The sequence below is a fragment of the Pongo abelii genome, chromosome 13 (assembly GCF_028885655.2).
Source record: "Pongo abelii isolate AG06213 chromosome 13, NHGRI_mPonAbe1-v2.0_pri, whole genome shotgun sequence".
Taxonomy (NCBI): domain Eukaryota; kingdom Metazoa; phylum Chordata; class Mammalia; order Primates; family Hominidae; genus Pongo; species Pongo abelii.
Genome location: NC_071998.2, coordinates 103236197 through 103252389, shown reverse-complemented (window position 1 = coordinate 103252389; position 16193 = coordinate 103236197). Strand labels below are relative to the sequence as shown.

General features: G+C 40.4%; 1 protein-coding gene and 1 non-coding gene across 6 annotated transcripts in view; one reads left to right on the top strand and one right to left on the bottom strand.

Annotated features, from left to right (window-relative positions):
* SUSD1 (sushi domain containing 1) overlaps nt 1-16193 on the top strand; it is a 137067-nt gene that overhangs the window by 26288 nt on the left and 94586 nt on the right. For 4 of the 5 annotated variants that reach the window (XM_063714362.1, XM_024252820.3, XM_054520450.2 and 1 more), the window contains exons 3-5: nt 2-157; nt 5768-5920; nt 6881-7060. In XM_063714362.1, coding sequence (XP_063570432.1) covers nt 2-157; nt 5768-5920; nt 6881-7060 — 489 coding nt within the window. The remainder of the gene's footprint in view (nt 1; nt 158-5767; nt 5921-6880; nt 7061-16193) is intronic. The other variant, XM_054520449.2, reaches the window with a different exon arrangement.
* On the bottom strand, nt 11482-11585 carry LOC112135012 (U6 spliceosomal RNA). Its single transcript, XR_002916333.1, has one exon. It is a non-coding gene; the product is annotated as a U6 spliceosomal RNA (small nuclear RNA).

Genomic DNA, 16193 nt, shown 5'->3' with positions numbered 1-16193 from the left:
GATAAAAATGAGTGCCAGTTTGGAGCCACTGTTGTCTGTGGGAACCACACATCTTGCCACAACACCCCCGGGGGCTTCTATTGCATTTGCCTGGAAGGATATCGAGCCACAAACAACAACAAGACATTCATTCCCAACGATGGCACCTTTTGTACAGGTACTCAAGAAGGGGGCTGCGGTGTTGGCAATTGGCGATGACAGGATAGTATCTGGGCTGTGTATTTGTTAATATTAGGGAATTAATGTTAGTTTTGTTAGATGGGATAATGGTATTGTGGTATATAGGATAATATTCTTATTTTGGGAGATGCATGCTGAGGTATCTAGGGTTGTTATGATGATATATCTATAATAGTATTCCTTTAGTCTGTAAGCTACTTTAAATGGCAAAATGTAAACAACGATTGAATCTTGGGGGGATGTGGGTCTATGGGAGTTCATTGTAATATTCTTTTTTTTTCATTGTAATGTTTTGTTTGAACTTTTTTTTTTTTTTTTCTTTAAGGCAGGGTCTCACTCTGTTGCCCAGGCTGGAGTGCAGTGGCACAATCTTGACTCTTTGTAACCTCCGCCTCCTGGGTTCAAGTGATTCTCCTGCCTCAGCTTCCTGAGTAGCTGGGATTACAGGCACGCACCACCATGCCCAGCTAATTTTTGTATTTTTGGTAGAGATGGGGTTTCACCACATTGGCCAGGCTGGTCTCAAACTCCTGGCCTCAAGTGATCTGCCCGCCTCGGCCTCCCAAAGTGCTGGGATTAGTCATGGGCCACTGCGCCCGGCCTGATCGTTTTGATAATGAATAGTGAGGAGGGACTCTCTGGAGACGGTGTGCCTCCTGCAGGTTCCTGTAACCACAGGTCGGGGGGTCCTTGGGGTGAGTGGCACTCCACAGCTCAGAGCACACTATTCCGGGGACTGGCACCTGACTGTTGGCTCACAGGAGGTCAGAGTTGTCCCTGTTAAGAGATGTGGGCTTGCCTCGCACATGTGTGTGCTGAGTGAGGAGTGCGAGTTTTGGGAGCACAGGAGCTTTGTAGGTTGGGTCTCTGAGCATAGCCTGGTCGAATACAGGGTGGGGACAAACCCTCCTAATTTTTAGCGGCTCCTGTTATCTAAACTCTATAAACAGCATATGCTATTTAATGTTGCTCTCTGGCTTTCTAGGAAAATCTTTGAACAATAATGAGGAAAAGCAGAAAAAGCCTCCTGGTTCTAAGATGCTTTTGCATAGACTTAATGACTCTGCTGGAAAGCTTTGTGATATTTAAAGGTTTTCAGGAAAAATAAAATGAAAGAAGAACATATTTTGTCTTCTTAGCTACCAGGAACCATAGGTTCTTATGCTCGGATTCATCCTCCCTCTTGACTTGTACCAAGGCAGAATCTCTCAAAGGGTACATTTGATTTATTCTTGGCACAAATGAACACATTCCTTCAGAGAAAACATTTTATAATATCCTGTTGTTCTAGGTAGCAAATTACTGGCTGCATGGTTGCGGAAGTACAATGTTACAGTATTAAATTTTGTATATTAAGAAGAAAAGACACTGAAAAAAGTGTATAAGATGATGATCTAGTGTTTTGTTTATTCAATACACATTTCTCATGTACTTTTTCTTTTCTTTTCTTTTTGAGATGGAGTCTCGCTCTGTTGCCCAGGCTGGAGTGCAGTGGCATGATCTCGGCTCACTGCAGGCTCTGCCTCCCGGGTTCAAGCAATTCTCCTGCTTCAGCCTCCTGAGTAGCTGGGACTACAGGTGCGCACTGCCACGCCTGGCTAATTTTTGTATTTTTAGTAGAGACGGGGTTTCACCATGTTGGCCAGGATGGTCTTGATCTCCTGACCTTGTGATCTGCCTGCCTTGGCCTCCCAAAGTGCTGGGATTACAGGCGTGAGCCACTGTGACCCAGGCCGGAGTGCAGTGGCACGATCTCGGCTCACTGCAACCTCCACCTCCTGGGTTCATGCAATTCTCCTGTGATTCCCCTGTCTCAGCCTCCTGAGTAGCTGGGATTACAGGCATCCGCCACCATGCCCAGCTAATTTTTGTATTTTAGTAGAGACAGGGTTTCACCATGTTGGCCAGGCTTGTTTCGAAGTCCTGACCTCAGCTGATTCACCTGCCTCGGCCTCCCAAAGTGCTGGGATTATAGGCGTGAGCCACCACGCCCAGCCTTTCATGCACTTCTTATATGACAAGGCTGTGCTAGTGGGAGGATGACGAGCAGACAGCTAATTTCAGTATAAAGTGTTAGTCATAGGTAAGCAAACAGCATTTACTGGAATCTAGGGGTCACTTATCTTGGCTGTGAGGAAGGAATCAGGGGAACTTTCTGGAGAATATGATCCCAGAAATTGTGTTTTCTAGGCTGTGGGGTTTTGCCAGGGAAAACTTACAACTGTATATTTATCAGCATATTTATAGTTCCAAGAGATGAATTCAGCTTTTGAAAGTTATGAAGAAGGCTGGGCACGGTGACTCACGCCTGTATCCCCAGGACTTTGGGAGGCCAGGGCTGGAGGATCACTTCAGACCAGGAGTTCAAGACCAGCTTGGGCAACATAATGAGACTTCATCTTTACAAAAAATAAGAAAATTAGCTGGATGTGGTGGCGTGTGCCTGTTGTCCTAGCTACTTGGAAGGCTGAGGTGGGAGGATCGCTGGAGCCCAGGACTTTGAGGCTGCAGTGAGCCAAGGTTGTGCCATTGCACTCCAGCCTGGGTGACAGAGCGAGACTTTGTCTTATTTATTTATTTTTTTTTAAGTTAGGAAGAAGAATGAGGAGGAGGAAGAGGGAGAAGGTTGGTGGGAACGGGAGGAGGGAAGAAGAAGAGGGGAAGAGGAAAGAGAAGAAAATATTTTATGTAAGGGCCAAATAGGTGTCAGCCAAACTAGACCCAATCTGCCTGGAACAAAATCCAGATCTAGGCTCTACTTTTATTTATTCCATTCTTGCAATGATTGAATGACCTTCTCTTTTGTAAAAAATTGAGCTATAGTTTACATACCATCAAATTCACCCTTTTGATGTATACAACTCAGTGGTTTTTAGTATATTCACAAAGTTGTGCTAGCATCACCACTGTCTCATTTTGGAGCATTTCCATGCCCCCACCATGAAGACCATGTCCACCGGCAGCCATTCCTATGACCTTTCCTTGTGAGTTCTCCAGTTATCACTTTGTAAAAGCTGATGAATTGCTTTTCTTGATAATACTGTTTCTTTCAGAATCACAGTTGCCAGAGAAACATCAGTGGGCTTTAGCTGGGGCAGAGCTTAGCAAGTGTTGGGGTATCAGCAGTTAGTCACTATTTGCCTGGAATCACAGGATGTGAATCCTAGTTCCTGGATTCCAAGGAATCCTGCATCCAGGTGTTTATTGTGCTTTGCAGAGTCAACATCAAGCTCAGGAGCTGGTTGCAGGTAGGCCTCTGAATGTCACCAATGTTAGAGGAGGAATGAATTGCTGGGGTTCTAGTGTGAGATGATTCCAGCCAGTCGTGGAGAACAGGCAGATGTTCTGGCCCTTAGAACTGCCCCCTGAATGACTCCTGGGAATCATGGAAACCACCATGAGCCACAACCCAGGAGAAGAAGCTCTGTGGCACTTCTTCTTGTGTGAGGGTGGTTTGACTTGGATGGGCTCCTTCAGCAATTGAATAGAATTACTGGTTCCCAAACAATGATTGCTGTGAGTGGAGAGGCGTTCATTGATCCAAGACCAAAAAGGAAAAAGAATAAAGAACATAAAAGTTCAAAAGGATTCTGAGATAATTTTCTTTTATCTTTTGGGGGCTAAAATGTCATTTAAGAAAAAGAAATTATAGTCAGGTGCATTGGCTCATGCCTGTAATCCCAGCACTTTGGGAACCAAGTGGGTGGACAACTTGAGGTCAGGAGTTCGAGACCAGCCTGGCCAACATGGTGAAACCCTGTCTCTACAAAAAGACACACAAAAATTAGCCAGTGTGGTGGTACACACCTGTGGTCCTAACTACTCAGGAGGCTGAGGCAGGAGAATCAGTTGAAGTCAGGAGGGAGCGGTTGCAATAAGCCAAGATCACACCATTGCACTCCAGCCTGGGCAACAGCGTGAGACTCTGTCTCAAAAAGATAAAAAAGAAAAAAAAGGAAATTATGATATTACTAGCTTTTTGAATTTTTTTTTTTTAAACAGACTTTTTTCAATCATGCTGCTTCCTGTCTTCTGCTCAATCCCTGATGTTTTTATGCAAATGTCCTAGGAATTTCAGTTAGCGTGATTTTTGTTTTCTCCAAGTGGAATTGATCTATGTGGCTCTGATGAAAATAGTATGATTACTATTTTTAGAGTTGAGGGTCTTGCTGTGTTGCCCAGGCCGGCCTTGAACTCCTGGACTTAAAGCAATCCTCCTGCCTCAGCCTCTTGAGCAACTGGGACCATAGGCATGCCCAGGCACGCCCAGCTGATGGAATTCTTAAAGTTTTAAAGTCACTTCTGAGGGAAAAAACTACTAACTGGCAGAGAGATTTCTTCTCCAGCCTCTGGCTTATTGGGCAGTTTTTACCCTGTACCTGCTGCCTCTGGTAGTCTTCAGTCAGGTGCAAAAAATCTGCAAAGGAGCATGTCCTGTCCTTCCAGAAGCCTGTTTTAAGCCCGTCTCATTTTCATAAAATTAGTAAGACCTTTCCTAATTAAATTACCACCTTATTACCTGCCACACCATCCTATACTCATGGGCTGGGATTTTCAATCTCTTGGAGATTGTTTTCCTTATTTAAAACATTAAAAATTTTGTTTATATTTTAAGTTAATTTTAAGACAGGTTCTCACTTTGTTCCCAGGTTGGTCTCAAACTCCTGGACTCAAGCAGTCCTCCCAAAGTGCTAGGTTTACAGACATGAGCCACCGTGCCAGGCCTGTAAATTGTTTTCTATCTGAAGCCCTACTTTAGATGTTTTAGTATGAGGTTGGGACTATTCTTTTGTTATAGTGATTTGGTATATTTATAGTGATTGGATATATTTATAGTGACTGGATATATTTTAGTGACTGGATATATTTGTAGTGACTGGATTTTTTTAGTGTTTGGATATATTTATAGTGATTGGATTTTTTTTAGTGATTGGATTTTTTTTAGTGATTGGATTTTTTTTTTCTTTGAGATGGGGTCTTGCTCTGTCACCCAGGCTGAGTGCAGTGGCGCGATCTTGGCTCACTGCAACCTCCGCCTCCTAGGTTCAAGTGATTCTCCTGCCTCAGCCTCCTGAATAGCTGGGATACAGGCGTGCACCACCATGGCTGGCTAATTTTTGTATTTTTACTAGAGATGGGATTTCACTATGTTGGCCAGGCTGGTCTCGAACTCCTGACCTCAAGTGATCCACACGCCTTGGCCTCCCAAAGTGCTGGGATTACAGGTGTGAGCCACCATGCCCGGTCAGGATATTTTTTAGTGATTGGATATATTTATGTTTTTGAGTTCATTTTGTTGGGTGTCAGGGAGCTGGTGATGGTTATCGGTTTTTGTAAAATCCCAGAACACACTGACAAACATTTATTGAACACTTGTTATGTTTTCAGTGCCTACGATATGAACGATATATGAGAAGAACCCACAAGGCATAAAATAAAATGTATGATACAACTGCAAACAAATGCATCTTTTTATAAGAGTAGCTTGAAAATGTGAAAAAAGGGCTGTCACAATATCCTCTCCTTTTTTTTTTTTTTTCTTTTTTCTGTTTTTCTCTCCTTTTCTCTATTTGGATTGGGTCCCAAGACATAGATGAGTGTGAAGTTTCTGGCCTGTGCAGGCATGGAGGGCGATGCGTGAACACTCGTGGGAGCTTTGAATGCTACTGTATGGATGGATACTTGCCAAGGAATGGACCTGAGCCTTTCCACCCAACCACCGATGCCACATCATGCACAGGTGGGTTTCTGCCAAAAAATGCAGCATCTCAAGGTGAAATTCTGTTGATGGTCACTTTCTTCTGCTCCAAGCCTGTGTTGGGGAGGTAGGTGGAGGTGATCTGATCCTTTGCACATTTTGTAAAACCTATGAAATAAAGCAAATAACAACAATCAAGTTAGAGGGGGCCATGCTAAAAAAGCTAAAATTAGGCTAGGAGCAGTAGCTCATGTCTGTAATCTCAGCACTTTGGGAGGCCGAGGCCGGTGGATCACTTGAGGTCAGGAGTTCGAGACCAGCCTGGCCAACACGGTGAAACCCCATCTCTACTAAAAATAAAAAAAAATAGCCAGGTGTGGTGGTGAGCGCCTGTAATCCCAGCTACTCAGAAGGCTGAGGCATAAGAATTTCTTGAACCCAGGAGACAGAGGTCGCAGTGAGCCGAGATCATGCCATTGCACTCCAGCCTGGACAACAGAGTGAGATCTCTGTCTCAAAAAAAAAAAAAAAAAAAAAAGCTAAAATTCATAAACTTAAAGGATTTTTATTAGCAGTTAATAGATATTCTGATATTAACTACTATGTTAGATAGTAAATGCCAATGATTTGGTAAGGTCCTTGCATCTCAAAAGTGACCCTGAAAATCATCAAGGTACATATATCTTAAGGTATTTTGCAATTCAGATTTTTTATTTCACTGGACAAGGCTTCTCTTTAGTTAGTGTAAATTAGTGAGGGTTGATTGCTAAGTTATTTCAGCTTTGTGCATGTATAGATGCTTTACCTGTGGAAGGCCAAAAGATTGAATAAAGACAATTGTTGGAAATGTTCCCAGAAGTCATGTGGGAATGAACCAGTGTACTTAAAATATGGCTCGGGGGTGTGTGTGTGTGTGAGGAATAGGGTAGAGGTGGAGAGAGATTGTGAATTTTGAAGATTTACATTCACAAGGTAATGAATTTGACATTAATTTATTTTCAGAAATAGACTGTGGTACCCCTCCTGAGGTTCCAGATGGCTATATCATAGGAAATTATACGTCTAGGCTGGGCAGCCAGGTTCGTTATGCTTGCAGAGAAGGATTTTTCAGTGTTTCGGAAGATACAGTTTCAAGCTGCACAGCCCTGGGCACATGGGAGTCCCCAAAATTACATTGCCAAGGTGAGTTTTCAAAAAGTTCAGGTTCCCAGTTCATACCACCTTGAACTGTTTTCATATTTTTCTCTAAATTTCAGTTTCAGGGAGTAAATGAATTAGGTAAATCTTTAAAATTCCTATTTGTTTCTCATAGATTTTCAGTTGATTTTCTTGATTTTTCAGGAATAGTATCATATCATCTGCAAATCATGATAATTCCATTCATAAAATTTTCTTTCTTCATGAAAGTTATGTTTTTCTCTTGATTGATCACTTTGATCAATCACTTTGATTTCTCTTGATATGATCATATATATACTATATAACATATATTATATATTATTTATATATAATATATATTAGATAGTATATATATTATAGATATATATAATATATATCTATAATATCTATAATATTAGATATATATTATATATATGTATCTGGGTTCAAGACACATATATATATCTAACATATATATACACTATATGTTGTATATATACTATATATAATATATACTATATAATATATATTATATACTATATTATATATACTATAGTATATAATATATAATATATATACTATAGTATATAATATATACTATAGTATATAATATATTATATATACTATAGTATATAATATATATTATATATACTATAGTATATTATATATACTATAGTATATAATATATAATATATACTATAGTATATAATATATATTATATATACTATAGTATATTATAATATACTATAGTATATAATATATAGAATATATAATATAGTATATAATATATAGAATATATAATATAGTATATAATATATAATATATAATATAGTATATAATATATAATATAGGATATAATATATAATATATAATATAGGATATAATATATAATATATACTATAGGATATAATATATATACTATAGTATATATAATATATATTATATATAGTATATGTATATATTTTATATATATATATTTTTTGAGACAGAATTTCGCTTTGTCACCCAGGCTGGAGTGCAGTGGCATGATCTTGGCTCACTGCAACCTCTGCCACCTGGGTTCAAGCGATTCTCATGCCTCATCCACTCGAGTAGCTGGGATTACAGGCACCCACCACTACACCCGGCTAATTTTTGTGTTTTTAGTAAAGATGGGTGTTCATCGTGTTGGCCAGGCTACTCTTGAACTCCTGACCTTAAGTGATCTGCCCATGTTGGCCTCCCAAAGTGCTGGGATTACAGGTGTGAGCCACTGCACCTGGCTAATATTTGGCATATCTAATCATGTCTACTCATATGGCACTGTGTGCCAAGTATTATTTTAAGCACTTTATATATGATGATGGACCACATTATAGTGGTCCCATAAGATCATAATGAGACTGAAAAATTCCTATTGCCTAGTGACATCGTAGCCATCATAATGTTGTAGTGCATCACACTCATATGTTTGTGGCATTGCTGGTGTAAACAAACTTGCTGCTCTGCCAGCAAGTACATTACTGTATGTACATTACTATACATAAAAGTGTACAGTAATGTCCTAGGCCTTCACATTCACTCACTATTTACTCACTGACTCACCCAAAGCAACTTCCAGTCCTGCCCTTATGGTAAGTGCCCTATTACAGGTGTATCATTTTTTATCTTTTATTCTGTATTTTTACTGTATCATTTCTATATTTAGATATATAAGTACTTCCCACTGTGTTATAGTTGCCTATAGTATTCAGTATAGTAACATGCTGTGTGAATTTGTAGCCTAGGAGCAATAGGTATACCATACAGCCTAAGTGAGTAGCAGGCTCTACCATCTAGGTTTGTGTAAGTACACTCTGTGACTTCACACAATGAAGGAATTGCCTAATGATGCATTTCTCAAAATGTATGCAGATTGTTAAGTGATGCATGACTGTAATTTGTTTAAGGTCACATAACTAGAGACAGAGCTGAACTTGAACCCAGGAATTCTAGTTTCAGAATTGTTTTCAGCCACTTTGTTATGCTGCTTCTGTTTTTATGATGACACTGGCTTTTGGTTAGTTTTTTAAAAATTTTGGCTTTCTGTTTCTTTTTCCTTTTTCTTTTTCTTTTCTTTCTTTCTTTTTTTTTTTTTTTTTTAGAGAGATCCTTGCTCTGCTACCCAGACTGGAGTGCACTGGTGCTCCTGGGCTCAAGCCATCCTCCCGCCTCAGCCTCCTGAGTAACTGGACTACAGGCACGAGCTACCATGCCTGGACAATTTTTGTATATTTTATAGAGATGTGGTTTCGCCATGTTGCCCAGGCTGGTCTTGAACTCCTGGGCTCAAGTGATCTGCCTGTCTCCGCCTCCCACAGTGCTGGGATTCCAGGCATGAGCCACCACGCTTGACCTGGTTTTCTGTTTCTCTGTCTACAAATATTATCATTTTATGTGCCTGTTTCCATCTGAAAAGTGAAAAAAAATTTTTTTAATTACCATTTTTCTAGTTTTTGGCTATATGTCCATAATCTAAAGGAAGCATCAATCTATTCCCACTTTTTAGGAATTTCTTTTTTTTCATTGGAAATAAGTTATTTTTATCATGCCTTTTAGGCAGGTGATTATATATATTTTTTCTTCTTTTAAATAATAATGTGGCCAGATGTAGTGGCTCATGTCTATAATTCCAGCATTCTGGGAGGCCCAGGCAGGCAGATAGCTTGAGCCCAGGAGTTCAAGACCAGCCTGGGAGTGGTGGTGCATGCCTATAGTCCCAGCTACCTGGGAGGCTGAGGTGGAAGGACCACTTGAGCCTGTGAGGTTGAGGCTGCAGTGAGCCATGATTACACCCTGCCCTCCAGCCTGGGTGACAGAGTGAGACCCTATCTCATAAAGAAAAAAAAAAAATAATAATGTGTGGGTTATATTGTTAGATTTCCTGATAATGATCAGTACTAGTTGCTGGAATGAATTAAGCTGGGTTTTTGGTGTTTTATTCCTTTCATTTGGATTATATTTGCTAAATTTTACTTAGAAATCTTGCATTGATATTCATAAGTGAAATTGCTCTGTTTTCTTTTCCTGTGCCATCTTTGTTCAGTTTGGTATTAATGTTATTCTGAATTTTAAAAAAAAGAATGTAAAAATTTCCTTCTTTCTCTATTTCTGGAATACTACAAATAGAATTTTTAAAGATTTGGGAGATTCCACCTATAAAACCATCTGGATGTGGCACTATTGGAGAGGTAGCCCTTGGAATATTTGGACTATTTTTAAGTTCTTCCTATACTTACTGGTGTATCTAATCATGTCCACTCTTTTTCTTTCCCTCTTAAGATCAATTTTGGTAAATTATGTATTTCTAGAAAATCATTTACTTCATCCAGATTTTCCAATTTATTTGTGCATGCAAAGAAGTGTAAAGCCTTCTAATTTGCTGTAGTTATATTTGCTTATAACTATTTATCGTAGTGAAATATTAGAAACAATCTCAAATGTCTAACAGTAAGAGATTGGTTAAGTAAATCAATCCCTTAAAATGGAATATTATGTATCCAATAAAATTATGTTAGAAAAACAATATTTAAAAAAGAATATTTATTGCAGGCCAGGCACAATGGCTCACACCTGTAATCCCAGCACTTTGGGAGGCCAAGGCAGGCTGATCACGAGGTCAGGAGTTCGAGACCAGCCTGGCCAGCATGGTGAAACCCCATCTCTACTAAAAATACAAAAAATTACCTAGGCATGGTGGCGTGCACCTGTAATCCCAGCTACTCGGGAGTCTGAGGCGGGAGAATTGCTTGAACCCGGGAGGTGGAGGTTGCTGTAAGCTGAGATTGTGCCACTGCACTCCAACCTGGGCAACACAGCAAGACTCCGTCTCAAAAAAAAAAAAGAATATTTATTGACATAAATAAGTATTAATAGTATGTTTCAGAGTTACAAATTCTATGAATAACAATCTTAATTTTGAAAAAGTTCCTATATACAGATAAGCTTAGAAAAATGTTTAGAACACCATACATCAAAATGTTAATGGTGATAATTTCCATTGGGGGGGTTTGGGATCCCGGACTTCATATATATACACACACACATATATATAGAGTTATACATACATATATATATACATATATATATATACACTTTTTTTTTTAGATGGAGTCTCACTCTGTTGCCCAGGCTGGAGTGCAATGGCGCAATCTAGCTCACTGCAACCTCTGCCTCCTGGGTTCAAGCCATTCTCCCTGCATCAGCCTCCCACGTAGCTGGGATTACAGGTGTCTGCCACCATGCCCAGCTAATTTTTTGTATTTTTAGTAGAGATGGGGTTTTGCCATGTTGGCCAGGTTGGTCTCAAACTCCTGACCTCAGGTGATCCGCCCACCTTGGCCTCCCAAAGTTCTGGGATTACAGGCATGAGCCACCGCACCCAGCCAATTTTTATATTTTATATACTTTCTGTATTGAAAGAAATTTTTTTAATGGAATACTTAATGCATTTGCATGTCATACTTGCACAGGGATCATGCTAGTTTCTGTATCATTCCAATTTTAGTATATAAGCTGCCAAAGTGAGCATGACGGAATTTTTCACATATCAGACAAAGAAACCTGTTTTCATTTTGGAAAAAAGAGAAACCCTCACAATTTTCATTGAATTTATTGCATAGTTAAGAAACCCCAGTGATGTGCATGGCTAAGTTAATCATTTTGATATTCTGACTTGCTGTGTAGGCTCTACACGCATTTTGATCATTAATTATCATCCTTAGGGGTTAAGAATTTCTAAAGATAACATTTTAGTTCTAAGATGATCTTTCAATGGATCAACTAAAATGCAGAACTTAGATTAAAATGTGCCATAGTGCCTATCAAAGAACCCTCTAAGGATTGACATAGGAAACCCCATATAAAACCATTTAGATTGCCTTGAAAATTAGCAATCGTCTGGATTATTAGACTGAGAATGTAGAAAATTAATTTAGAGGAGAGTGCTTGCTGCATTTTCCCAAAGAACTGTTATTTAAAAGATCTTCGCTTCTTTTTTCCTTCTCTAATAACTGCTCCCTCTGCCCGCTGACACCCTCCTCCTCCTCCTCCTCCCCTGTGTCACTACATGGCCTCGGTTTCTCACTGCTGTGCCTGCTCCTTTCTGAGCTCACACACCCCTTCTTATTTATCCTTCAGTCTTCTTTGGGACTCTAGAATCTGGGCCATGTGCCAACTGACATTGTATTTTTATCTCAGAGTTACAAAGCCACAGGAATTGGGAATTCCACTAAAAACACTAGAAAATTATGAACTTGGATGCTGCTGAGCAAAAGGGTGTTTTTTGTTTTTTGTTTTTTCTTTTAGACTGGGTGTTGCTCTGTCACCCAGGCTGGAGTGCAGTGGTGCAACCACGGCCTACTGCAGTCTTGAACGGCTGGGCTCAAGTGATCTTTCCACCTCAGCCTCCAGAATAGCTTAGACTACAGGTGTGTGCCACCATGCCAAGCTATTTTTTTTTTTTAATTTTTCACAGAGGCAGAGTCTCACTATGTTGCCCAGGCTGGTCTCAAACTCCTGGACTCAAGTGATCCTCGTGCCTTAGCCTCCCAAAGTGCTGGATTATAGGCATGAGCCACCGCACCTGGCCTATTTTTAAAATTTTTTATGTATATCTTTTAGAGATGAGGTCTTGCTCTGTTGCACAGACTGGAGTGCAGTGGTATGATCATAGCTCAGTGCAGCCTCAAACTCCGGACTCATGAGATCCTTCTGCTTCAGCCTCTCACTAGCTGGGATTACAGGCATGAGGCATTGCACCTGGCCTCCTTGCTTTAAAAAGTTTTTTTATTGGGTAAAATATACATAATATAAAATTTTCCATTTAATCACATATAAGTGGACAATTTAGCACCACTAAGTACATTCACAATGTTGTGTAACCATCACCACTATCCATTTCCAGTACTTTTTCATCATCCCAAATGGAAACTGTGCACCCTTTAAACACTAACTCTTCATTCCCTCTCCCTCTAGACTCTGGTAACCTCTATCTGCTTTCTGTCACTAGGAATTTGCTTATTCTACACACTTCATATATGTGGAATCATATAATACTTGTCTTTTTATGTCTGGCTTCTTTTGCTTAGCATGTTTTCAAAGTTTACACATGTTGTAGCACGTATCAGAACGTGATTCCTTTTTAAGGGTGAACAATATTCCACTGTATGGATGGATCACATTTTATCCATTCATCTCTTGGTGCAGCCTCCCTGCTTCCTGCTTATCAAGCTCCTTTTCATGTTTCAAGTTTCAGCTTAAATGTCACCTCTGGGGCCAGGCGCAGTGGCTTATGCCTGTAATCCCAGCACTTTGTGAGGCCGAGGCAGGCAGATCACAAGGTCAGGAGATCAAGACCATCCTGGCTAACATGGTGAAACCCCATCTTTACTAAAAATACAAACAATTAGCCAGATGTGGTGGCGGGCACCTGTAGTCTCAGCTACTTGGGAGGCTGAGGCAGGAGAATGGTGTGAACCTGGGAGGCAGAGCTTGCAGTGAGCCGAGATCGCGCCACTGCACTCTAGCCTGGGTGACAGAGCAAGACTCCATCTCAAAAAAAAAAAAAAAAAGTCACCTCTGTCATTATTCTCTTTCTTAGTACCCAGTAAGTATATTATTTGATTGATTTCTTGGCTTTCAGTAGTCTCCCCTACTGGACTGTAAATCCGGAAGCTCAGAGACCATATAGCCTTCCTTAGCAGGATCTCACCAGGACCTAACACAGTGCCTGGCATACTCAAGGCCTGTGGAAACACCTTGAGGTCCCCTCAAAAGGCGCCACAGGTGACAGCAGGCATTGTGGAATGGGCTCCTGAACTGCCATCCCAGCTTATTGTGTGGCTGAGCCTTGTAGAAACTCTTGCCCCCTTTTTTGTTTTGTCCCCAAGCTTTATGTCCTTTCCCAGTTCCGTACCTCCTTGCTTTGTCTTCTAGGCCTTCATGCCTGCCTCTCTCTGGGCATGACATTTCTAGGCTTTGATAAAGCAGAAACAGAGGCCTTGAGGCTGACTCCTGGTTTCCCCCATTATCTCTGTGTATGGCCCTTATACGGTGGATGGCCCAGCATGGTGGGCTGATTACAGAGGTAGAGTTTCTCCTTTGAGTTGGCCAACAGGGTGGGACATGGTTTCCAAAGTCCATTAATTGCAGAGCCTGATTCTCTAGAGGTGGCCAGCACTTTAAGCTGTATAAGGTTAATAGGTTGGTATTATTTCCCATTTCACAGGGGAGTTTAAGGACCAGGATAAGGAAGTGACTTACTGTATGTCATGAGCTTATGCACCAAGGTGTGAGCCCGACGCACTTTTCTAGAAGGCAGCCCCAGTCAGTGTGCCCCGGAGATGGGAGGTGATGATGAAAAAGCTGGAGGGCCCTAGGAGAGGGGTGCCAAGACAAACACACGTTCATGCACAGTGTGGTCTAGGACCCGGCCAGAAGGGTATTCATTGTTGCCGAGTCAACTCTTCATCTTTTGAGATTTTTCTTTGTAGAGCCTGGTTTATCTCTACGAAAGTGGAAAGAGTTTGAAAAAGCTTCGACATAAATTGTACCACAATTTAGTGCATTCAAATGAAGAGTGGCAGATAAGCTTCATTACACGGCTGCCTGTGGAGTTTTAGTGCTGGTATGGAAAGGATCCTGAGACCACATCCACACTTAGCACAGATGAATGCTGTGATTGACTAATGATGCCACCATGGGTGAGGGAGGAGCGAGTGAGAGCACATTTACCTTGTGTATATCATCTGTGTTCCAGGTGATAGGATGTTGGCTCATTTGAAGTACATTTTCTGGACTGGGCATGATGGCTTACATCTATAATCCTAGCACTTTGGGAGACCAAGAAGGGAAGATTGCTTGAGGCCAGGAGTTCAAGACCAGCCTGGAAAACATAGTGAGACCTTGTCTCTACAAAAACATATAACATTGTCTGGGCATGATAGCATGCACCTGTAGTCCTAGCTGCTCAGGAGGCTGAGGTGGGAGGATCACTTGAGCCCAGGAGTTCAAGGTTACAGTGAGCTGTGATCATGCCACTGCACTCCAGCCTGGGCAACAGGGGAAGACCCTGTCTCTACAAAAATTTTAAAAATAAATACATAAAAATTAAAAAACAATTAAATACATTTTCTGACACCTCACGACATACTGATCTTTTAACACATTTTTAAAAATTGCATTGACTTACCTGTTGCATGCAACAGCTCTGTTGGGTTACACTTTTGCCAAGTAAATGCCATTAAAATATGTCTCCATATTTGTAAATGGTTGAAGTCATTTGAATGTGCAGAATGAGTGATGACATTGGTTATAAGGCTGCCAATAGTGGGGACGATGCATGAGCTTTTGGCTCAAAAAGACCCGTGTTAAGTTTTATCTGAGCCACTAACTAGTTGTGCAACCACTTCTGAACCTCTCTAAACTCCAGTTTCCTTTTGTGGAACGGAATAAAATGGTGTTCATCCCTTAGAGCTATTGTGAAGATTTAATGGGATAATGAATAAAGCCCTTGGCCCTGTGCCTAGTGCAGAAAAGGTGTGGCTCAATGTCACAGTCATGAGCAAGTGGGCCATTTTCTAGTGAAGAGTGGCAGGTCTCCTTATCAAAAATGTAAGGTCTTTCTGAAACTTCTTACTATAAAATGAGAAGGTCTAAAGTTCTTCAGTTTTTACTTTACCTTATTTATTTGTTTTCCATTCAGACATTCTATTTACAACTAGAACATTAGAATGAAGAGTTTTAATGTTATCTTTTGATAAAAAGAAATATTCATATGCAGCTCAAAGCATCGACAAACATTATTGTCACCTCTGCAAATGGAAGATCCTTACAAGAGATCTTGCTAAGGCCTTTTTTTCTCCTAACGTTCATGCTTTTACGCACCCTACCACCTCCTCTGCAGTTTCTGAAGTGTTCAGATTCCAGTTGTTTCCATACTGGACACTATTTATTGATGATAAGTGTTGTATGAAAAGGAAAATTTTCTTTTTCCTCCGAGTAAGCTTTCTCTATGAATACAATCTGAAGAAAATATATTGTTAGTCAAGGCTAAAGTTCATGGAAGAATTTAGAATACAAAATGCATCAAAAAGTAATCTGTTCTTCTATCGCCTTAAGAGCAAGTAGACTTTTGGGT